General features: G+C 41.1%; 1 protein-coding gene and 1 long non-coding RNA gene across 4 annotated transcripts in view; one reads left to right on the top strand and one right to left on the bottom strand.

Moving 5' to 3' along the window:
* Window positions 1-1,242: 1,242 nt before the first annotated feature.
* Window positions 1,243-24,439, top strand: part of LOC129015217 (cyclin-Y-like protein 1) — a 23,322-nt gene continuing 125 nt past the window's right edge. The window contains exons 1-6 of one of the 3 annotated variants that reach the window (XM_063654993.1): window positions 1,303-1,943; window positions 3,256-3,315; window positions 9,158-9,192; window positions 17,597-17,632; window positions 19,700-19,751; window positions 20,342-20,461. In XM_063654993.1, the coding sequence (XP_063511063.1) occupies window positions 1,586-1,943; window positions 3,256-3,315; window positions 9,158-9,192; window positions 17,597-17,632; window positions 19,700-19,711 (501 nt within the window). In that variant the 5' untranslated portion in view covers window positions 1,303-1,585 and the 3' untranslated portion in view covers window positions 19,712-19,751; window positions 20,342-20,461. Of the gene's footprint in view, window positions 1,944-3,255; window positions 3,316-4,722; window positions 4,945-9,157; window positions 9,193-17,596; window positions 18,919-19,699; window positions 19,752-20,341; window positions 20,462-24,439 lie in introns of those variants that run through there. The other 2 variants (XM_063654992.1, XM_063654994.1) reach the window with 2 other exon arrangements.
* Window positions 20,594-24,439, bottom strand: part of LOC134738580 (uncharacterized) — a 26,225-nt gene continuing 22,379 nt past the window's right edge. The window contains exons 2-3 of the long non-coding RNA XR_010124391.1: window positions 23,950-24,077; window positions 20,594-21,242 (exon numbers count right to left, since the gene is read on the bottom strand). This is a non-coding gene — a long non-coding RNA (uncharacterized LOC134738580). The remainder of the gene's footprint in view (window positions 21,243-23,949; window positions 24,078-24,439) is intronic.

The following is a 24,439-nucleotide window of genomic DNA, read 5'->3' as shown; positions in this document are numbered from 1 at the left end:
TGATCCTCTCATGCATTATCACAGTGGTTGCAATCCCAAAAAATTTCTTAGCCTCAAATTTGCTAGACAGAATAGCCTTTAGCCATTATCACATTTGCAGATTTCTGGGCAGCCATATTTCCAATGTTTACTTTCCATGCGTTAACGGAAGTTGTAAGCTGCTTCTTAAAAATTTATTTTAGGCTGGCTGTGGTGGCTCCTGCCTGTAATCCCAGCACTTTGGGAGGCTGAGGTGGGAAGATCGCTTGGGGCTAGGAGTTTGAGACCAGCTAGAGCAACATAGCAAGACCGCATCTCTAAAAAATTTTAGAAATTAGGAAGGCATGGTGGCACACATCTGTGGTTCCAGCTACTCAGAAGGTAGAAGTAGGAAGATTGCTTGAACCCAGGAGTTAAAGGCTGCAGTGAACTATGATTGTACCACTGTACTCCAGCCCAGGTGACAAAGTGAGGCCCTGTCTCTTAAAAAAAAAAATCGCAGGCTGGGCATGGTGGCTCACGCCTGTAATCCCAGCACTTTGGGAGGCTGAGGCAGGAGAATCACTTGAATCCAGGAGGTGGAGGTTATGGTGAGCTGAGATTGTGCTATTGCACTCCACCCTGGGAAACAAGAGTGACACTCCATCTAAAAAAATAAATAAAAGCAATTAGGATCACATTTAAAATCTTATTATGTGGTGGTTTTCTTTCCTCTCCTCTCCTCCTTTCCCTCCCCTCTCTTCTCTTCTTTTCTATTCTTTTTTTTTGAGACATAGTCTTGCTCTGTCACCCAGGCTGGAGTGCAGTGGAGCAATCTCGGCTCACTGCAACCTCCGCATTCCGGGTTCAGGTGATTCTCCTGCCTCAGATCCTGAGTAGCTGGAACTACATGTGCATGCTACCACACCCAGCTATTTTTTTTTTTCGTATTTTTAGTAGGGACGGGGTTTCACCACGTTAGCCAGGATGGTCTCAATCTCCTGACCTCGTGACCCCCTGCCTCGGCCTCCCAAAGTGTTAGGATTACAGATGTGAACCACCGTGCCTGGCCTGGTTTTCTTTTACATAAGCCTCTTCCTTTGTTGAAACCATAAGATCTTCCTCACAGTGGAGAATTCCGAAAGCTCCCAGCAGCCAGCAATGAATGAAAGGTGGAGGCAGGGCTGTCAGCAGGGCGGGGCCTAGTGAGCCACGTGCCTAGGCTCCCACATCACAATGGAGGGAGGGGCGTGTGGAAGGGACTCTGGGCCTGATTGGTTCCTGAGAACCAGGAGGGAGCTCTGGCGGTTGGCAGGGCAACCTCCTTCAGTTGGTGGGAAGCAGTGGAAGGAGGAGGAGCTCCCTCTGTGCTGTCTTCCTCGCAATTACAGCTTGTTGCATCTAGACCCATTCTAAATAAACCAAGCAGGTTCCCAAGGGACCCATGCAGACAAGTCAGCTCAGGGGAGGCGTCTGAGGTGAGGTGCAGGCTGCTAGTGGGGTGCAGCCCCATTGCCAGGGCTGCCCCTGCCAGCGTACCTTTGCTGGGAAGAGGTGGAAGTGCTGAGCTCTGCAGACTTGGAAGCAAGGGAAGGCCCAAGCTGCTGGAGAGAAGCCGAGCTACCCCATGGGGAACACGCTGAGCTGTTGCTTGTGCACCAACGCCAGCCCCAAGCGGGGCCAGCGCAGGAGGTCTGGAGAGCTGTCCTGCAGCGCTGACATCTATGAGGCAGCGTCAAGCAAAGGTGCAGGCCAAGGCAGAGAAGAGCGGAGCCGCCACAGATGGAACATGCTGCTCCCTAATGCCAGCCCCAAGCAAAGACAGCGCAGGGTGCAGTGGGCAGAACCGCCTTGCAGCTGCAACATCACGGAGGCGGAGGTGGCAGTAGCGCCACACCCCACTGCTGTAGAGCCTGCTCCGTCGGATTTTGGAGCCCAAAAGGGCCATGACCTGCAGCATATCAGCGACCAGGGGATGCCCAAAGGTAAGGAGGCGGCTGATACTGTGCCCTCAGGCACGCCTCTGGCCGTCACTGACCCAAGGTCCCTGCTAGAAGCATCCACAGCCTTGGGCTCCTCCCTGCTGCCCCCAGCCCAGGGACCGGACCAGGCAGGAGGACTGGCCTTGCTTCGTGCCTGCCCACCCTCCCCCCGACCCCCAATTCTTTTTCCTTGCAGCATCTGGAGGTTTCTCTCCTCCTCCCTACCCCAGTGCTCAGTTCTGGCCCCTTTCTCATCTCCAGAGGCTGGCCAAAAACTAAGTTTTCAAAATAGAAAATGTACACTACAGATTTCATTCCTATAGAGGAAGTGTCTCACAGCTCTTCTGTTTAAACTTTGGTTGGCCTCTTAATTTATTTAAACGTTAGAATAATTAAGCTTCATGATGAATGTGCCTTTGTAACTGGAAAGTACTGTACTCTTGGAATATTCAAAAATTGTGAAAGAATGAACAAAGATAGTATGTGAATGAGTTGTACCTTTATACATAAAGCATGCAAGTACTTGTGAAAGTTTTTCCTTGTTTGGTGGTGTAAGGTAAGGCTCTGAGTGGTTTTACACACTAGGTAGTAGATGGGTAGTGTTGGATGAGAGCCCAAAATAGACTCTTTATATCATTCCTTAGGATTTATAACACATTTTCATGTATGTCTTATATATCACCTTGTCTCTACAAAAAAAAAAAATGTTTAAAGCTTAGCCAGCTATGGTGGCTTCCACCTATAGTCTCAGCAGCAAGAGGATCACTTGAGCCCAGGAGTTTGAGGCTTCAGTGAGCTGTGCTGGCTCCATGGCACCATTGCACCACTCCAGCTCGGACAACAGAGTGAGACCTTGTCTCTTTACAAAATTGTTTTTTGCCTAAAACAGCTCTTTGTTTTTACATATTTGATATATGGAGCCGGTGTCTGACACTAATTGACCACAGCATCACTTGCTGCTGGAGACTTTCCCTGAAATGAGCTGCTAATAGCAGCATAGAGGAGGGTGGGTATATTTGATAAGTAGAAGGAGGAAGGCATGTGTATGATTCATCTACAAGTTGCATCAGTTTAGGTGCAAATTTTAAAAAGAAGTCCCAGAAACAGCCTGGTTTTATTCCACATACGTGGAGAACTTCTGTGATTTTTGCATTCTCCAGTAGAATTGGGACATTGTGGCCTTTATTTTCTTTACATTTATTGCTAAAAACTTTTCTCAAGACTGTTAAAAGTGATTAAAATGGATGTGTAGCTTTAAAAAGAATCTTTTCTACTCACCTAAACTATTACATTTTTCCTTCTTCTTCCTCTACAGATTTTGCTTCTGACCATCCAAGGGAAAGCACACTCTTCCTGAGAAAATATCAAATGAGTGGTAAGACAATATTGTTTCTTCCTCCAAGCAAAAAACTACAAACTTTCTGTTTTGTGTATTACAGAACATATTTAGAGGAACTCAGATCTTAGTTAAAAATTTTTCAACTTTTCATATATTTACTTGTCTTAATGTGTGACATAATTTCCTTTAGTTGTCACTGTTCATGGAAACATGCAGACTTTGTGTTTACACAATTGGTGACATTTTTATCAATGCAATTAATTGGCCACATGATTTAAAGTAGTAGTCATGGATTTATGCCTTTTTCTTCGTACATCTTTGCCATTTTTCGCTTGCTCCAAAGAGTACATTTTAATGATGAGTGATAAGATTTAGGCTACAGCTTAGATTTCACTTGAACAAATCAAAAGAATCCATTGTTCTAGATTGGATCTGTGATTTTGGCCTCCTTTTTACACAGTGCTCTAACCACATGAGCCTATCACATCCATGTTCATGCTACTCAGAACTTATTCATTCGAATGTAATGGAAATGTAAACATGGCCTGTGCTGTTTTCCAGGTTAGCCTTAGTGTGTGAAACTAGTGTAAAGTTTCCACATCCTGCTTGTTTTAGGATGAGAATTAGAACTGTAGGAGTTTTCTGTACTCCTGCTTGTTTTTTGTAACATTCTGCTAAATCTTACTTTATTTTCAAAAAAAGCCATACACCATGTTTTTCAGTTATTTTCACCAGCAAGAATACAAGAAGTGGGGGTTCTATAATAACATCTGAAGTAATGCAGCACAATAAAAAATGGGTTTCTCCCCTGCGTTTTCCTAGTTTGTGTGGACTTTGCCTGTCTTGAGCTGGTAACTTCTGGTTAGGATTGTTGTATTTCTCAGTTTCTTCCAGAGCCATGGGCTTCTCACACACAGAGTGCATGGAAGTAGAAGAAAACCTACCCCATGCCCCTGTCTCTTCAGCAGTGAGAAATGTGTGTCAGTGAGACCAGTTCAACTTCAAAGGAGGAGGCATTGTGGAGAACAAAGTGTGGCCCAAGTCCCCTTGTAGCTTTTATTCTTTGGACCTGTATTAGAACAAAATGATTTTGTGTGCTGAGGATACCATGTTCAATTAGGTTGGACACTCATTTTAACATTTGAGTTCAAGAGAGGCTACTTTTCAGTTGTGTAAAGACCCATTAATTTTTTTGGTAACATATTAGTAGATGACCGATAAGTCATTTGGGATGCTTGCAGGGATTCTAGTGCATCTGGAGATTGGCTCCTGGCCAGAAACTGGTTCTTAGAGCTGTCAGCTATTAGATCCTGGTAATGAAAGTAAGCTATGTGTAAATGTAGAATCAGCAAACACTACTGCCTAGGGGTTCAGACATACAATAGGTAAATTTTTTATTAGCTAACTTTCTCATCTGTCCTGTATTTTGGCATTTCTATGAAGGAATACCTGAGACTGGATAATTTATAAAGAAAAGAGGCTTTATTGACTCACAGTTCTACAGCCTGTACAGGAAGTGTGGTGCTGCATCTGCTTCTGGCAAGGGCCTCAAGAACCTAATAATCATGGTGGAAGGTGAAGGCATCTCTCACATGGTGAGAGAAGGAGCAAGAGAGAGTGAGAGGTGCCGCCTGCTTTTAAACAAGCAGATCATGCCAGGTGCGGTGGCTCATGTCTGTAACTCCAGCACTTTAGGAGGCTGAGGCAGGCAGATCACTTGAGGCCAGAGTCTGAGACCAGCTTTGGCCAACATAGTGAGACCCTGTCTCTACAAAAAATTTAAAAATTAGCCAGGTGTGGTGGTGCGTGCTTGCAGCCGCAGCTACTCCGCAGGCTTAGGTGGGAGGATCACTTGAGCCTAGGAGGTTAAGGTTGCATTGAACCATAATCACAGCACTGTACTCCAGCCTGGGCATCAGAGTGAGACCCCATCTCAGAACAACAACAACAACAATAACAAAACGCTAAGAAGATTATGCTTGAACTCAGAGCAGGAACTCACTCATCACCAAGGGGATGGTGCTAAGCCATTCATGAGGGATCTGCCCCTGTGATCCAAACACTTCCCCACCTCCAACACTGGGCACTGCATTTCAGCATGAGATTTTCAGGGCATACACTTGCCTAATTTGTTTCGCCTTTCCTTGTGTACATGGGGATTCTTTCATTTTTGTGTAATAAAATATCTGTTAGGTCAAAAAGTAAAACTATGTCCTGAATGGTATTGCCTAGGTTTTCTTCTAGGGTTTTTATGGTTTTAGGTCTAACATTTAAGTCTTTAATCCATCTTGAATTGATTTTTGTATAAGGTGTAAGGAAGGGATCCAGTTTCAGCTTTCTACATATGGCTAGCCAGTTTTCCCAGCACCATTTATTAAATAGGGAATCCTTTCCCCATTTCTTGTTTTTGTCAGGTTTGTCAAAGATCAGATAGTTGTAGATATGTGGCATTATTTCTGACGGCTCTGTTCTGTTCCATTGATCTATATCTCTGTTTTGGTAGCAGTACCATGCTGTTTTGGTTACTGTAGCCTTGTGGTATAGTTTGAAGTCAGGTAGCGTGATGCCTCCAGCTTTGTTCTTTTGGCTTAGGATTGACTTGGCGATGCTGGCTCTTTTTTGGTTCCATATGAACCTTAAAGTAGTTTTTTCCAATTCTGTGAAGAAAGTCATTGGTAACTTGATGGGGATGGCATTGAATCTGTAAATTACCTTGGGAAGGATGGCCATTTTCATGATATTGATTCTTCCTACCCATGAGCATGGAATGTTCTTCCATTTGTTTGTATCCTCTTTTATTTCCTTGAGCAGTGGTTTGTAGTTCTCCTTGAAGAGGTCCTTCACATCCCTTGTAAGTTGGATTCCTAGGTATTTTATTCTTTTTGAAGCAATTGTGAATGGGAGTTCACTCATGATTTGGCTCTCTGTTTGTCTGTTATTGATGTATAAGAATGCTTGTGATTTTTGTACATTGATTTTGTATCCTGAGACTTTGCTGAAGTTGCTTATCAGCTTAAGGAGATTTTGGGCTGAGACAATGGGGTTTTCTAGATATACTATCATGTCATCTGCAAACAGGGACAATTTGACTTCCTCTTTTCCTAATTGAATACCCTTGATTTCCTTCTCTTGCCTAATTGCCCTGGCCAGAACTTCCAACACTATGTTGAATAGAAGTGGTGAGAGAGGGCATCCCTGTCTTGTGCCAGTTTTCAAAGGGAATGCTTCCAGTTTTTGCCCATTCAGTATGATATTGGCTGTGGGTTTGTCATAAATAGCTCTTATTATTTTGAGATACGACCCATCAATACCTAATTTATTGAGAGTTTTTAGCATGAAGGGTTGTTGAATTTTGTCGAAGGCCTTTTCTGCATCTATTGAGATAATCATGTGGCTTTTGACTTTGGTTCTGTTTATATGCTGGATTACATTTATTGATTTGCGTATATTGAACCAGCCTTGCATCCCAGGGATGAAGCCCACTTGATCATGGTGGATAAGCTTTTTGATGTGCTGCTGGATTCTGTTTGCCAGTATTTTATTGAGGATTTTTGCATCAATGTTCATCAAGGATATTGGTCTAAAATTCTCTTTTTTGGTTGTGTCTCTGCCAGGCTTTGGTATCAGGATGATGCTGGCCTCATAAAATGAGTTAGGGAGGATTCCCTCTTTTTCTATTGATTGGAATAGTTTCAGAAGGAATGGTACCAGCTCCTCCTTGTACCTCTGGTAGAATTCGGCTGTGAACCCATCTGGTCCTGGACTTTTTTTGGTTGGTAAGCTATTGATTATTGCCACAATTTCAGCTCCTGTTATTGGTCTATTCAGAGATTCAACTTCTTCCTGGTTTAGTCTTGGGAGGGTGTATGTGTTGAGGAATTTATCCTTTTCTTCTAGATTTTCTAGTTTATTTGCGTAGAGGTGTTTGTAATATTCTCTGATGGTAGTTTGTATTTCTGTGGGATCGGTGGTGATATCCCCTTTATCATTTTTTATTGCATCTATTTGATTCTTCTCTCTTTTTTTCTTTATTAATCTTGCTAGTGGTCTATCAATTTTGTTGATCCTTTCAAAAAACCAGCTCCTGGATTCATTGATTTTTTGAAGGGTTTTTTGTGTCTCTATTTCCTTCAGTTCTGCTCTGATTTTAGTTATTTCTTGCCTTCTGCTAGCTTTTGAATGTGTTTGCTCTTGCTTTTCTAGTTCTTTTAATTGTGATGTTAGGGTGTCAATTTTGGATCTTTCCTGCTTTCTCTTGTGGGCATTTAGTGCTATAAATTTCCCTCTACACACTGCTTTGAATGCATCCCAGAGATTCTGGTATGTTGTGTCTTGGTTCTCGTTGGTTTCAAAGAACATCTTTATTTCTGCCTTCGTTTTGTTATGTACCCAGTAGTCATTCAGGAGCAGGTTGTTCAGTTTCCATGTAGTTGAGCGGTTTTGAGTGAGATTCTTAATCCTGAGTTCTAGCTTGATTGCACTGTGATCTGAGAGATAGTTTGTTATAATTTCTGTTCTTTTACATTTATTGAGGAGAGCTTTACTTCCAAGTATATGGTCAATTTTGGAATAGGTGCAAGGACTTCATGTCTAAAACACCAAAAGCAATGGCCACAAAAGCCAAAATTGACAAATGGGATCTAATTAAACTAAAGAGCTTCTGCACAGCAAAGGAAACTACCATCAGAGTGAACAGGCAACCTACAAAATGGGAGAAAATTTTCGCAACCTACTCATCTGACAAAGGGCTAATATCCAGAATCTACATGAACTCCAACAAATTTACAAGAAAAAAACAAACAACCCCATTAAAAAGTGGGCGAAGGACATGAACAGACACTTCTCAAAAGAAGACATTTATGCAGCCAAAAAACACATGAAAAAATGCTCACCATCACTGGCCATCAGAGAAATGCAAATCAAAACCACAATGAGATACCATCTCACACCAGTTAGAATGGCAATCATTAAAAAGTCAGGAAACAACAGGTGCTGGAGGGGATGTGGAGAAATAGGAACACTTTTACACTGTTGGTGGGACTGTAAACTAGTTCAACCCTTGTGGGAAGTCAGTGTAGCGATTCCTCAGGGATCTAGAACTAGAAATTCCATTTGACCCAGCCATCCCATTACTGGGTATATACCCAAAGGACTATAAATCATGCTGCTATAAAGACACATGCACACGTATGTTTATTGCGGCATTATTCACAATAGCAAAGACTTGGAACCAACCCAAATGTCCAACAATGATAGACTGGATTAAGAAAATGTGGCACATATACACCATGGAATACTATGCAGCCATAAAAAAGGATGAGTTCACGTCCTTTGTAGGGACATGGATGAAATTGGAAATCATCATTCTCAGTAAACTATCGCAAGAACAAAAAAGCAAACACCGCATATTCTCACTCATAGGTGGGAATTGAACAATGAGAACACATGGACACAGGAAGGGGAACATCACACTTCGGGGACTGTTGTGGGGTGGGGGGCGGGGGAAGGGATAGCATTGGGAGATATACCTAATGCTAGATGACGAGTTGGTGGGTGCAGCGCACCAGCATGGCACATGTATACATATGTAACTTACCTGCACGTTGCGCACATGTACCATAGAGCCTAAAGTATAATAATAATAATAATAATAATAAAAAGAAAAAATATGATTATAAAAAAAAAAGTAAAACTATATTTTTAGATTTTACTTTACGAGATTCATCATGCCAGATTATTTAAATTATAAATTCTGTTGGTAAGAATTTTTAAAAATGGAATTTTATCTCATTTTATATAGTGATAATCAGATGATCAGCAACTACTTTTATTCTATGGTATTTATACCAGAATTGATTAGTTATTTTTTCATTCTTAGTGCAAGGAAAGAGGAGGAGCTCTCACCTATATTATGTAAGTAAGCTTTTGAAAAGTTAAGAAATTAATTGTTTGAATTAAAAATCTGTCATGATTCTTTAAATATTTAACAGGGAGCCAGTGCTGTTAGCATGATCCTTTTTTGATGGAATTTCTAAATCTCTTCTATTTTCCTAAGTATCAGATTTATGCAGGAAAGTCTTTAGCTTACTGTGCCCATTTTTAAGGGTGTCTGACATTTAAGTTACACAATTTGGTTGTGATATAAATATCTGCCTTAAATATTTAATCTTTTGTATTCAAATAAAATTAAAAATAGTTAAGTCCACTTTCTTCAACACTTTCTGCAGACTTCCTGTCATAGCAGGTGAAAGCGTAGCTTCGTCACTCCACTGTGACCTTATTTCTCTCTCTGTTTCTTCCACCTGCAACACATTTTTAATTAAATCACTCATTGATATTTACATGATTATGGGTAAGCACATATTATTCACTGCTGAGTCATATAGTGTTCTGGCTGTGCCTCCTTGTACATCCTTCATTTTTTCTCTTAAGTATTTCTGAAATCTGAACACTTCTGTACTTCTCCCAGATAACCCCCCTTTTCCTAGCCCATGATAGCTCATAAAGCCAAATGCGACCATTACCCCCCAGCTGGCCTCTTTGCTTTCATATCCTTCATTATTTTGTGTATGGAATTAATTTTCTGACTATGTTCCTTTGCCTCTTTTTTGACAGCTATTCTTCCCCAAGTGTTGTAACATTTGTCACATGCCTATCAAAAATAATGTTTGATCTACTAAAACATATGTTGCATGTTTTTTCTTGGAGCAACTTTCCTTGGCCTTTGGTTATCCTCCTCCAGGATAGACTATGTTTCCCTCGGCTGTCCTGGGCCTGTTTGCCTGGGAGCCCTCTCTGAACTCTTCTGCGCCCACTCATGTTGGATCAGTGAGTCCTAGACTGTGCATTGCCCTCTGCCTTGTGTTACTCCCCAGTGGTGCTGGAGCAGTTTCCGAGGAAAGGCTCATGGACACACATGTATAGAGATCTAGCCTCTCTCAAAACCCCTCCTTTGTTATAGAGTATAAAATTCTAGAGTGAAAACTAAATTTCATGGCTCTGAAGACATTTCTCTATTGTGTTTTCATTATACTGTTCTTGAAACTATTGCCTTTGTGTGATGCATCATATGTAACCAATTTTTACATTTCTTGAGCTTTTTAGGATCTTCTCTATTCCTGGGATTCTGAAATTGTACAATACAGCTTTGTGGGGAGCTTTTATTTTATTGTGGCCATTAAGCCTGCAGACTATCTCTTTTAGAGAATTTTCTTATTTTCTCTGTTTTATTATTATTATTTTAGTATCCTTATGATTCATATGTTGGGCATCTTAGACCAGTATTTCTGCATTGATCTTTAATTTCTTCCCCTCCTATTTTCCAGTTTGTCTTTTGTTCTGCTTCTTAGAGATTCTTTAACTTTCTGTGCTAACCCTTCTATTGAATTTTTTTTATCTCCTTAAGGGTATTTTAAGATTTTTTTAAAAAAAGTTTTGCTCCAGAATTTTTACTGGTCCCAAGACTTCCTTTTTCCTGTTGTTTTGATCTCTCATTGAAGGCTTCTCTCAGATGGGTGGTGGTCTTAGGCTTTTTCTATTTGGAAGCAGGACCTTTGTTCACTAAGGGGTCTCATTGTGGGGATTTGGAGGTCAAGCCAGCTTTTCTTTTGGGGGACATCAGTGTATTATATGAGAGTATGAGGGTATTTTCTTTACAGTGGTTCAGTTTTCTTCCGAGAAGGGTCTCCTAATTTTCTGCCTGGGCAGTGCAAGCATGGCTGCTGGCTTTCTAGAAGCAGGGTTGAGAAGGAAGGTGGAGTTTCCATTTGTGTGTGCAATTTAATCCCATTTCCTAGGTTTCAGCCCTAGTAGCTCTGAGCCCAGAAACCCTCAGGTATAATATATCCAGAGAATGTGCATACAGATTCCTTATAAGATGGGAGGGGAGGTGGACTTGGGGCTCTAAGCACAGCTTTACAGTTGACCTTGCTGGCTTCTGTTGTATGTTTCACCCTACCTTCCCAGGTACCATGTGCTTCTGATTTCAGAGCCTGGATTGGGTTCTTCAAAACAAACAAGATTGCTTGTTTCTGTTCCAGTCACTCCCTGTCAGCTCCAAAGCTGCGCTTCCATGTCAGTTGCCACTCCTCTATCTGCTTTTCACCTTGCAGCATTGACTCAGAATCATGTGCCGTCAATCCTGTCTCCTGGTCCTGTGTATAATGTTTATTTTATGACTAATGCTAATGAGATTTCAGAAGGAAGAGAAAATAAATTTCTGGTCAATCCATCATATTTAATCCAAATTTAGAACCCTTATGTAAGTGTAAATCTAAGTTTAAATTCAACATAATTATCATATTAATTCAGACAATTTCTATTTATACCTCCAATAAGCATATTACACTTTTCCACTCAGACCTTGTGTAAGAATTCTATTCAAACTCCATACATGCCATGTGGTCCCATTGCTGTGCAACATAGATGGAGCTGTTTTTGTTAGTGCACAAAGTGTTAGAAATTTTTAAGTTAGCTAAAAGTCATTATTTTAAAAATATCTAAAACATGTCTTGTAAAAAAAATGGGGAGAAAAAAGTGATCTTGAGAGTTGAGCATGGTAGCTCACACCTGTATCCCAGCACTTTGAGAGGCTGAGGCATGCAGATCACTTGAGGCCAGGAGTTCGAGACCAGCCTGGCCAAAATTAGCCCAGCATGGTGGCACTCGCTTGTATTTCCAGCTACACAGGAGGCCGAGGCAGGAGAATTGGTTGAACTTGGGAGGCGGAGGTTGCAGTGAGCTGAGTCAGGCCACTGCACTCCAGGGTGGGAAACAGAGAAAGACTTCCAAAAAAAAAAAAAAAAAAACCACAAACCGATATGTGTTCCTTATATGAAATTTTAAATAGAACAAAATGGGGACAGATAACACCTAAAGCTGTACCAACTAGTCTATGTTTTGGTGCATTTTTTTTTTGTTCTTTTTATTCTCATATATGGATTTTTCCTCAGAAACAACTTTTGTTATGGCGTAGTATTATGCTATATTACCCCTAATAGTAGTGACCTTAAGGGATACCTTCTTTGACTTTGAATGAAAGTATCTCAATGAGTCCATTTTCATTTTTCATGCTATATTTGTTTTTTGAGGCAATAATAGTATGTACATTGACACACATACACTGTTAATGTAAAGTATATACATTAATAGAATAGCTTAAGAGACATAAGAGTTTAGCTAGAGTTAAAACATTTCTACCTTGAAGGAGAATTTTGTCCTTCAAATAGTAATATTGTTCAAAAACATCTGGGATTTTTGTTAAGTAGTAAGTGAATTTATAGTAAAAAGCATCTGAAACAAGCAAAATGGTGTTAGACTGTATGGATATTTCTGATTATTGGCTACAGGCAATTTTTAAATACTGTGTACTTTCATAAACAACCACTAGATCTTCTCCCTACCCTGTCTTTCATGTACTTGTGGGAGACCCTGATGGAAGAGTGTGATAACATGATGTAGACAAGCATATCCCAATAGGAGGAAGGAAGGCTCATCTGAGTTATTTTTTTAAAGCTACAATAATTGGTGTTTTGTGGTTTTAAATAATGCTATTGATCTCTTCAACTATTTGGTGACTAAGATTTGGTTACTGCCATTATTTTTAAGAAAGAGCATTTTTTTTCTTTTTAGATGGAGTCTTGCTCTGTCACACAGGCTGGAATGCAGTGTCATGAGCTCAGCTCACTGCAACCTCCGCCTCCCGGGTTCTAGCAATTCTCTGCCTCAGCCTCCTGAGTAGCTGGAATTACAGGCATGCCTGCCACCACACACGGCTAATTTTTGTATTTTTAGTAGAGACGGGGTTTCACCATGTTGGCCACGCTGGTCTTGAACTCCAGACCTCATGATCCACCCGCCTCAGCCTCCCAAAGTGCTGGGATTACAGGAGTGAGCCACCGCGCCCGGCCAGGAAATGCATTTTCTTAACATAAATGAGGCAGTTTCCATAGTGGCTATTGCACTCTTGACAAGTGAACAGATACTTTTAAAGTGTTTTAGAGATAGTTTATTTTCTAGAGGGCTCAAAAGGTTCACTGTCACCTCTCTGATAGCACTGCAGATAAATTTTCACCGATTTGTATCTGTAGGAAGATTTACCTTCCAAATTGTAACTGATTTAAATAATTTGTCAAGCATTTATTAAACTCCTGAATTTCTCCCACATTCTGTGCTCAGCAGCTGCGGTTAGGAGAGGAAGGGCCCTCCCTCCCCTGGAGAGGCTTACTTTCTCACCAGGGGGATCCTCTGCGGGCAATTGCTGTCATGTAACACGCAGTGAATTAGACTGACAAGTACACAAAACCGGAAGTGTTTTGTGGTGTGGCTGCTGGCAGAGGGATCCCAGAAGGCAGAGGAGGTGAAGCTTGCTGGGACAAGGGGGAAAGAAATAGGTATTCCGGGCAGAGAGCAGCATGAATGAGGCAGGACAGTGCCATGATGTGTGTCAAATAACTTACAGAATAAAATCAATCAACTTTTGAAATGAATGTAAAGTATTCTCGGAAGTTCTCATTTGAGTCATGTAATAGCAGTCTTACGTAAACATGAAGTGAAAGTTAAATTCCCGTAGTTGTTTTCATCATCTGATTTCTAGATGTGAGAGAGTCTTAAAGCAGTACTTTTTCTATCTTCCCCCAAGGAAATAGGCCCAGAGAGACCTATAGCCCCTCACTTGTTTGGTCACTGAGCAGCCCTGGCACACAGGGTCTCTGACTCTAAAACGCTGGTTCCATCACACTGTCTCTTGAATGAGTACACTTAGGATTAGTAACTTAGTGAATGTAGTATGAGGTCTTTATTTACTGCAATAAAAATGGTCTTGTGCCAATATTATTTAATGTATGACATTTTGTTGTAGTTAATGAATAACAGAAATAGAAAATCTCAGCTGCCTTTTACTGCATAATAAAAAAACACGAAATGTTATTTTAAACTTTTCCCATTATTTATAAAGGGAGTTCATAATAGAGGCTTGCCAGGTTTGATGATTGGTATCATAGCAAGGGCGGCATTTTATAACCCATTCCTCAAACATCATCTGCGGAAGTTAAGCACCTCCAATGAGTTTCCCATAGAGCTGCTCACGGTACCACACTCAGGCAGGTCATGGGGCGTAAGAAATACCTTAATGCTTTATTGTTTGACATTTTGACTAAGGAAAAAAGCCCACACTTTTGTAGGTTCAGCCTGCTGTAAACATTTTTCTCTATCTTCCTTCTCCTTCAGATACCTCCATGGCATCTTGACAGAAAATACTCCTCATGTTCCACCATATTGCTAGGTAACAGCACAGTCAGTCAGCCTGATCTTAGACACACACTAGAAAGATGAGTACAATGAGGCTGCCAAGGGCCGAGGGACAGACCCCCCTATGCTAAAAGCATCACGGCCATCCTCTGTCATTTCAGCCATTTGGTTGCCCTTTACAGCAAGCAGTTTAAGAAATTGATGTCAATGATATATGGATTTCTGGGACCTAAATGTGAATTTTCTGTTTCTCTTTTAACCTTCAATGCTGTGTGGTAGAAGGAAAAGCCAGATAGCAAATAAGCAATCCCAGAAAAAGCATAGCTATTTATTCGATGCATTCATGTTATGAGAGTGTTGAACCTAATGGGAAGGAGAAGCGCCTTTTATTGGATGTTTCTGGGAAAAATTATTAGTTCTTTATGGGCTACAGGGCTAAGACGATGGGTACTACTTTGGAAACTACTCTTGGAAGAAGGAACGGCTTGTCCTCCAGTGGTACCATAGTGTATCTGCATTTACATTTTCCCATCATGCGTGAGCACTTCATAGGCTACAATCAGACATGCCTTTTCAAAACACCCTTGAACGATGGGTTCAAGTTTATTTAAAAAGTCACAACAAAGCCCACTTCCATTGGAGGTGTCCAGGGAATATTATTAACATCTCCTTAGATTATGAGTGTTGATTTTTGGGAAAACAGTTTGAGAACTACTGTCTTAGCCTGTTAATGTCCTTATCCCTAACTTAACTTTCCAGTCTATAAACATGACTAGCTTACAAGCTTAATTTTGTTTCTAATGTACTAGCTTTTTAAGCTAATTTGTCAGTAATTTCCATTTTAATTAAAAATGGTAAATTTATGCTCATAATAATGTCACTTTCCTCTCTCATGTATAACAATTATCGAGATCAAATTCTGTTTCAGCAGGAAATGGACTCCACCTATGTCTAAAACTCTGAGGTTTGGACTCTATGGAGTCATCACCTAATGTTTGTATTCAGCCCTAAGTAAAAAGCCTCTGTTTTGGCTAGAGTCCCCAGTTTCTTCTGATTTCAAAAGATTCTGATGTTTCAGTATGCAATTCCAAACTAGTTTTTAAGCTTCACCTTGCTGAAACAAGTAGAGGTTCTGCTTTTTCTTCCAGCATAGTCTAATTCTTACAAGTTTCTTTAAAATAGGATTTTTTTTTCTTTTTTAGAGATGGGGTTTTCCTGTGTTGGCCAGGCTGGTTTCAAACTCCTGGGCTCAAGCAATCCACCCAACTCAGCCTCCCAAAGTGCTATGATTACAGGCAGGAGCTAGCACGCCTGGCTAGAAGTCTGTTTTTGAAGTACAGTTAGTTTTAATTTGCTCTCCAATTTTAGAAGGGATCATTTGGTATATTTACTTCTGATGAAATGAAGGTTTACTGAGCAAATTAATACAGCAAATTGGCTTTTTGGAAAGATTTTGAAAAATGTTTTTCATGGTTAGTAGTCCATTGTTCTCAAAGGGATGAGTGAGCCATATTAGAATCACATATACATGTTTCTTCAAAATATATGTCTGCAAACACATGCATCTTCCCAGCTCCACATTCCCTCCATCTCTGGGCACTCACAAGCCTTTTAGAAAAATGTTTAAGTATGTGAGGCATCATTATATGGACAAAAGCATCCCAGATGATTCTGACCTTAACCCTAACTCAGTCATTCCCAAACTTTGCTGCACATTGGAATCACCTGGGGAAATTTGCCAACAACCCTGATGCCCAAATCATACCCAATGCAAATTAAATCAGAATGTCTCCAGCTGGCAGTAAGGCCATTTTTAAAGCTCCTTGGGTGATCCAGTGTGCAGCAAACATGGGGGCCACGGCTTCCTTTGCATGGAGGAGTGATGGTTCTCATGTATAAATTACATGTTTTCCCAGTCATTTGCTCTTCTTTCTACCCATAGAGCCTTTCGTCTGTGCAAGTCATTTCTATGTATGTGTGCATATGCTTAAATTTAAACCTTACTATAGTGTTTCATGAACACCTGCAGTTCACAAAAGCACTATGTGGGGACCTTGGGCAAATCAGTTTGAAGCCTTGGTTCTCTTATTTGTAAAATGGGTGGTTCATGGAGTGTCATGTAAGGTTCAGTGGTCTTTTCAGCATGTAACTTCAAATTCTGTGATTTTGAAATCAATTTGGAGATGAAACTGTTTGAGACACTATAGAAATATCCATCTTAGATACTCATAATGTTTTAAGGCCTACTTTTTACAACTCAAATTTGCCTTCTCAAATTATTCTGAACCTCACTTTAAATGCTGAGGGCAAATGGAAGCACAGAACTTATCCAAGAGAAGCCCCTGTTTGCTGACACACACCATCTGAGGATGACTTAGGACCACAGTAACATACATCTGAAGAGTTGTATTTGTTCACCAATATTTTGTTTAAACGAATGTGGAGATACCTGTCATGAACATTGTATGATGCAGAGTTACACTGTGTGTTTAGTGCTGCTTATATCAGGAGAGCTAAAAGTGTCGTTAATTTTTGTGTGCATTATGTTTACTAATAAATTTTCTGCTAATAATTATGCACAGGTTATTTTAAATTACTTTATTTGGTGTAAAGCACATTCATTATGCGCTTTTATGGAAATAATGACAAATGGGTGAGTAGGTGATGGTGAACTAAATCAGCTGAAATGCAGGGCTTAGCCACTTAAAAAGCAAAACATTACTGTATGGCCTAAATAGAAGCATATGTACACATAGATGTAAGTGACTTGCACAGGATGGAAGGTTCTATGGATGGGAGAGCAAATGACAGGGAAAATATGTAATTATTTATATATAATAACCATCAGCAGAAACATCTTCTAACAGCATATTGCCTAGCATTTTGGTTCTCCTATTTTCGCTATAAAGCCAGAGAGCTAAAACAAAAGAAAAGTGCTCATACAGTACTGTTTCAAACAAGACGATTTCAGGGCCACTGAGAGGGTTCCCTCCTCCCCCTTTTAAAAACATATCTTCAGGCCAAACAAATGATAAAATCAGTTCTTACAAATATATTTTTCCCTCCACAGTGTGACTTTGGCAATATATTACAACATAAAGCACAGGTGAGCTCTTTGAAAACCTGCCTTGTTACTCCAGCTCATCACTTTGTATAATATGACACATGCTGTTAGGTCATAACTGTAGACATAAGCTGTAGAGTGTTTATTTTACAGTATTAAAGTGAATCATTTGTGGGTTTTTGTAAGACTCTTTTATCTCTTAAATTATTGAGGGTCTCAAAATGTATTTGTTTATGTCTTGTTTGCAATTTTTGTAAAGAAGAAAGAAAAAGATGAACTAGCCTCATACAAATATATAGTAGGAAAAATGTGTATTTTTAAAGCTTTCAGGTAATTGTGGGTATTCTTTAGCCACACCAAAACTTCACAAGTGCTGATTTATTAAAATAGTTATAATGGGATTGTACATATCGATGAATTCATTCCACTAATACTCACTAATACTCACTGATCTTTCTTGTACAATAAATGGATCTTTCCACTTACCAGCTTTTATAATATTATGCATTGGCTATTTGGAAAATATTAATTCATGTTCATCTATAGTGTCAAAAACTCACTTTCATTAGTATCACAATGATTATAAAAATGTCTTCAAATATTTATATGCTGTCAAGCTCACAGTAGTAGGTATGTGTTTTCCAAGTCCTGATTTTTAGCCTGAAAGCATTAGCTTTATTATACACAACAAATACTTGTTATTTTCCTTGAAATGACAGAGTCACTTGACTTCTTTTTGAGAATGATAGTCAGTCATACTTTCAGATAGAAATGGTGTTCTGTGAAAAATTGGCTTGTTTAGCTCACAATTAAATCACAAGTGCTTTTCTTTAACATGACCATACTTCAGCATGCAGACGTGCTTTATGTGAACTTCCTACTTAGAATACTAAAAAGAGAGTTCAGGATTTAATAACAACATTAATTTTTACTGTTTCATCAAGGACATTCTTAAGTGAAGCAGGCTACTTTAACAAAAACTGCAAGGGGCAGTGAAGAGTGGAATGAATTCTAATATAATTTGGTACCACGGACCTTATTCACACTGAGAAAACAGCAGTTTTACCCACTTTTGCTTTTATGCAATCATTACAAGTGTTGAACAGCAAGAAAGCAAGCAATGTCTTACTACTTTTAGAAAGCAATAAATTATTCTTATGTTTTATTTTCAATCAGTTTCTCAGGTTGAATTAGTATCTTATAAGAACATTTAGGGCCATAGGTGGTGGTTGACACCTGTAACCCCAGCACTTTGGGAGGCCAAGGTGGGAGAATTACATGCGACCAGGAGTTTGAGACTAGTCCGAGTAATGTGGCAAGACCCCATCCATACCAAAAAAAGAATTAAAAATTAGCTGAGCATGGTGGTGTGCACATTTCATCCCAGCTACTTGGGAGGCTGAGGCAGGGGGATTGCTTGAGCCCAGGGAGTCAAGCCTGCAGTGAGCCATGTTTGTACCACTGTGCTCCATCCTGGCTGAAAGAAAAAACCCTGTCTCAAAAAAAAAAAAAGTTGTGACATTATGGGCCTCCTAGGGAATCTCAGGGGTCCACAAACCACATTTGGAGAACCACTGGTTTCCTAAATGAGCACACAATGTGTTAGTTTTTTAAAGTCCATTAAAGACTGGCCTCTTTTAAAATAAAAAGGCAACTAAGTTTGTAACTCAAACCACTTAAACAAATATGATAGATGTATACTACAGGAAGATTTGGGAAATCTGAATCTGCCAAAACTTTATTGGCAACCACTACTGCTTCATAAAATGTTCTTGTGTTCCAGCATGAGGTTAGAGGAGTGAAAATAGATATAGTTTATTACCATTGCCTGTTAGTGGGGGTCAATATTTAAAGGCAAGTCTGGCTCATCAATGTAGAAAACACTTCACAGTTCAGGACATTATGTGCTGAAGAAAAAGAAGTCAAGAAACCCTCTGAAGGCCAGGATCCAGGAGAAAAATTTGCAAAAACTGTTTTGGTGAACAAATTTTCCCAAAGCAAACAAGGTGTGTCTCCCTCCACCCTCCATGCCCTACTCCCAGCAGTTACTTTACTAAGATGTTAACAATTCCCGAATTAATTTCATAAATGCACATTCTTATTTTATAGATATGCAAATAGATCTCTGGCTATTTTTGACGAGCCAATACATCCACTTCCAGTAAGTGTCACTTTGTTTGAGGTTCCATTTTTGTCTCATAGAGTTGTATTTAGTTCATGCTGAAGTCAAAATCACCCACCTTTAAGTCTTCCCTCTGTTGTGTCTAATCATCTTATATAAGGAGTGTTGTCAAGTGGGCATGCTGGAGTAAGAGCTGACTTGCAGCTTTGTTTAATTAGTGCACTAAGGGGAGTAAATATACCATCCAAATAACAAAATGTGTCATTTAAAAAAATAATTTTCTATAGAACCAAGCAATATAAATATTTGTAAATAGTCCTGACAAATATGCACAATCTCTGTGAATAGAACTAGAAAACAATTTAAATTTAAATCAGTTTAAATGCTATAAAAATTTAAAAACTTCCTTCTTCACATATGATAGCCACAGGGCTACCATAGGGCCAATGTTTGCAGAAAACCAAAAATATTTTAAGATCCTGCTGTTTATATTTTTAAAATTAAAAGACATTTATCCCATCAAAATTTTTGTAAGGGACACGTGGGCACAAATGTGAACACTGCCATCTTAAGAGTTCTTAAAAAGTTTTCTTGAGTGGATATTTATGTTGCCTTTTTTCTTCTTTCAGCAAGGAAAGGCTCCAGGGAAATCCTTCGAGCATGATCCCGAACGCAATTGTATTTTCAGATATTTCTGTACTCTTTTTCTAGTCATAAAACTAACAGCTCCATATGCAATCATAGCTTTGGTAAGATATTTCTTATCTATAAAGCATCTTTAACAACTGGTCTCCTACACAGGGTATGGCCGTGTTTCTAACTAAAAGTAGATTCCTGGATTTATCATCAGATCTTTTAAGAGAAACCTGTGCAAGCAAAGTAAATACACATATTTGAGTTTAATCATCATTATGGTTTAAAATGATGCCATTGCTTTTCTTATCAGAGAATAAATGCTATTAAAGGCAGCAGGAGAGATTTCTGGTTTCTCCTTCAACAGATTCCAATGTAGATCCAAGCTGAGTCCCAGGCCATATTCCCTGGGCACTTCTGATGCATGCTGTGACTGGGAGCTGCTGCTCTGAATGCTTTGTTGGTCCTGCTGACCTCTTGTGCCTTCTCCATAAATTGCCCAGGAACGTGGTACCAGTAAGACTTGGACACAGGCTTTGCTAGATAGCCTGCTAAGCCGCAGCTGTATCCTTACCTCTACATCATTCTCACAGAATTCCTGTGGTGAGACTCATTCTGAATATGAAGTCCTCTTCAGATGGCTGGGATTGGTTTACCCCTCCCTACACTAACCTGTAGAGGAATGTCAACCATGCAGCCAGGAGAGAAAAGATACTTAGAGCAGTAAGTACCCTCTCCTTTAGCATCCGGCTAGAGCTTAGAAGAGAAGGCTTTTGCTGGGCACCTGCATAGAAACCCCTCCATGGGCACTGGATCAGACGCAGGCCTCTTCATCGAGCTGCAGGCCATTTGGAATGCTCAGCACCTGCTGGCAGGAAGCAGGAGTGGAACTTCCAGCTGGAGAGAGAGAGAGAGAGAGCTGATGCTGGAGGGAAAGCTGGATTGGAAGAAGGGCGTGTTCACTGTAGACAGGCTAAATTTGATGTTACTGTAAGATAGCAGAGTGGCTGTGTGCAGTCAACATTTGGATCATTGGGACTGAAGCATGAATCTGAACTGGAAATAAGGAATGAAGAGTAAGAGCACCTGCTCAAGGCTGGGCACAGTGGCTCACACCTGTAATCCCAGCACTCTGGGAGGCTGAGGCAGGCGGATCACCTGAGGTCAGGAGTTCGAGAGCAGCCTGACCAACATGGTGAAACCCTGTCTACTAAAAAATACAAAAAATTAGCTGAGTGTGGTGGTGGGCACCTGTAGTCCCAGCTATTCAGGAGGCTGAGGCAAGAGAATCGCTTGAACCCGGGAGACGGAGGTTGCAGTAAGCCGAGATCGCGCCCCTGCTCTCCAGCCTGGGAAACGAGAGCGAAACTCTGTCTCAAAGAAAAGAAAGTAGCTGCTCAAATGCAGAGAAAGTGTTTAGAATGAAAGTGGAGAAGCCGGGCATGGTAGGACACACCTATAGTCCCATCTACGCCGAGGCAGGAGAATCACTTGAGATCAGGAGTTTCTGTCCAGCCTGGGCAGCATAGCAAGTCCCCATCTCTAAAAAGGAAAAGAAAAGGAGGACAGAAGATAGCTGTGTAAGGACAACCAGCATGTAAGGGACAAGCCCCCAGTAAAGTGGCTAGAGTGGGAGGAGGAAGAGCAGGAGAGGATAATAAAAGAACAACAAACGGTTCAAGATAGGAAAGGCTGTGGTCACAGTGCTAAATGTTGCAAGAAGTTGTGTGTTCCATAAACACCCCCTGGATGCCGACCCTGTCCCACTCTTCTAAGTGCTGGGGTAGAGAAGAGGACAGGTTGAACACAGTCCTTGTCTTTATGAGCTTATGTCGTAATGAGGAAAGCATTTTTTTTAGGTTATGGAAAATAGCAAAATGATAAAGCAGGATAAAGACAGAGTGATGGGAGGGGCTCACTATTTCAGATAGGATGATCAGGAAGAGCCTCTCTAGAGAAGTCACATTTGAACAGTGACCTGACTATAAAGCGAGGACGATAAGGAGTGCTGGCATGACAAGCAGTGGGATGAGTGCGAAGACTGAGACAGGAACACGTTTCATGTGTGTTCAAGGAACAAACAACAGGGCCCCGCATGGTGAGAGGAATGAAGGAAAGAACAGAAGAGATGAGGCCGCACAGGCAGTGCCACAGCTCACAGAGCCCTTTGGCTTGCAGGCCATGGGAAGGAGTTCAACCAGTTTGATGGGGGCACTCATGGTAGATCTTGAGCAGGGGAGTGCAGTGTTCTTAATTGAAGAGGTTATGGCGATGGCTTTGGGGAGAGTAGACCACAGTTGGGAGGAAGACTGGGGCAGAGAAGAGGACCAAGAAGCAACTAGGGTGATATAGGTGAGCCGTGACCCATGGTGGCTCAGAATCTGAAGCAGGCAGGCTACCAGTGAAGGTAGGCATAGAGGGATTGCACACAGCTTGGAACAGGGTAACTCACATGTAAGTATTAGTCCCCAGGGGCTAGGCCAATGGCAATTCCCTGGACAAGATTAGGGCCAGCTTGGGGAGTGGAGCCTTAGGGTGAAGGGCTCTGGTTTGTAGGTGTCAAGACTCCGAGGACCTCAGCAAGAGGAGTCTCAGGCAAGTGATGGGGGTGGGTGAGGTGGGTTAATGAGAGATGGGAGGTGAGGAGCTGGCAACAGGGCCTGATGCTGTAAGCAAATGAGAGGATGCCCCTGGGGAGCTATGGGGAGCAGGATGGGAATAGGAAACACATTTGTATTGGGGGAAATCTCTGGCAGAGAGGGAGAAAGTCTTCAAGAAGAGGTGATTTGGGGAACAGTATTCTACAAATGTGGGATGGGATCCACTGTGCTGATAGAAGAGTTGGTGTTAAAAAAGGAACTTTCTCACTGACCCAGGAGGGCAAGTGGTATCAGTGAGTGTCAGCAGGTCCAGCTTACCAGTAAAGGTGACAGGAAGGTGAGGGCTCACCAATGCTGTTTAAGTGCTCTCTAATGAGTCCTGTGGAGTTGAACCCTGGGAGGGAGGGTCATTCCTAGGATACCCGATAGTGCAGAGTTAGGGGGAAAGGGAGCAGAATCTCTCATAAGAACATATCATGTTCAAAAGCCATTTGATTTTGAAAACACAGTTGAGTTTGGAGAACATTGCCAGATCTGAGCCGCCAATCTATAACCTTCAGACAATAAAGGAACTCTCTTAAAATGAACTGTTCTCCTTTGGTCTTGATACAAAGACGTCAAGTAGCATAGAGGCATACTCTTCTGCAGAGCACCATCTGGGGTAGCAATGCCTCACAGCTCACCTCTGTAACCTTCACTCAGCTGGTCCCTCACCCAGTTCTTTATAGGATAGAGATTGGAAAGATAGAAAATACTTTCTGAGATTGTCTCACAAACTGCTTGGCAGGTTGAGAGGAACCCCAGGGATACAGAGGCCGACAGCTGTCTCTACCTAAAAACCAACAGAATTGACTGAATGCAGATACTGTAGGACAAGAAATGAGTTTTCATGAAGTGATTGTGGAGACATGGAAAATAGGGGCTGTGAGCAGGACCCTCCTTTCACACACATGCGTTCCTTATCAAGGCACTGAATATGGAGATTATTTCTGAGCCACAGAGACCTGCACTTGTCATGCTGTCTGCACGGCAGGCATTGGGAAGTGCTCATGACCTGCAGTTCCTCAGCTGGTGTCCCAAGAGTGGGTTAGTTAACTGGAATATCCTTTAGAATAGAAATAAAATATTTAATCTGAAAAAAAAAAGAAAAGGAGAAGACATCAGTGTTCTCAGTACCACTTGGGCATTACATTTTCAAGCATGGCCCACCTGTAAAATTCCTACCTGCCAGCCAGGTGTGACGCCGCACACGGACGGCACTGGAGTGTTTCCTGAACAACCTTAATCTGCACTGGGCTTGAGTTTGTGCTGCCTTTCATAAGTGTGAAGGTGTTAATGGTGCCTCTCTTCATGCCCACAGGGATGTCCAGTCATCCCTGTGACTGAAATTGGGCTGGAAATGTCTATGGGCAGAGTAGGCTGCAGAGGTATCTCACTATGACTGTGATTTGGCCTCTTGCTTTGTCGGAGCAAAGTCTCTGCAGAACATAAGAA

This window comes from Pongo pygmaeus, chromosome 18 (genome assembly GCF_028885625.2).
Source record: "Pongo pygmaeus isolate AG05252 chromosome 18, NHGRI_mPonPyg2-v2.0_pri, whole genome shotgun sequence".
Lineage (NCBI taxonomy): Eukaryota > Metazoa > Chordata > Mammalia > Primates > Hominidae > Pongo > Pongo pygmaeus.
The sequence above is the reverse complement of the archived record's forward strand: the minus strand, read 5'-3'. Positions and strand labels throughout refer to the sequence as shown.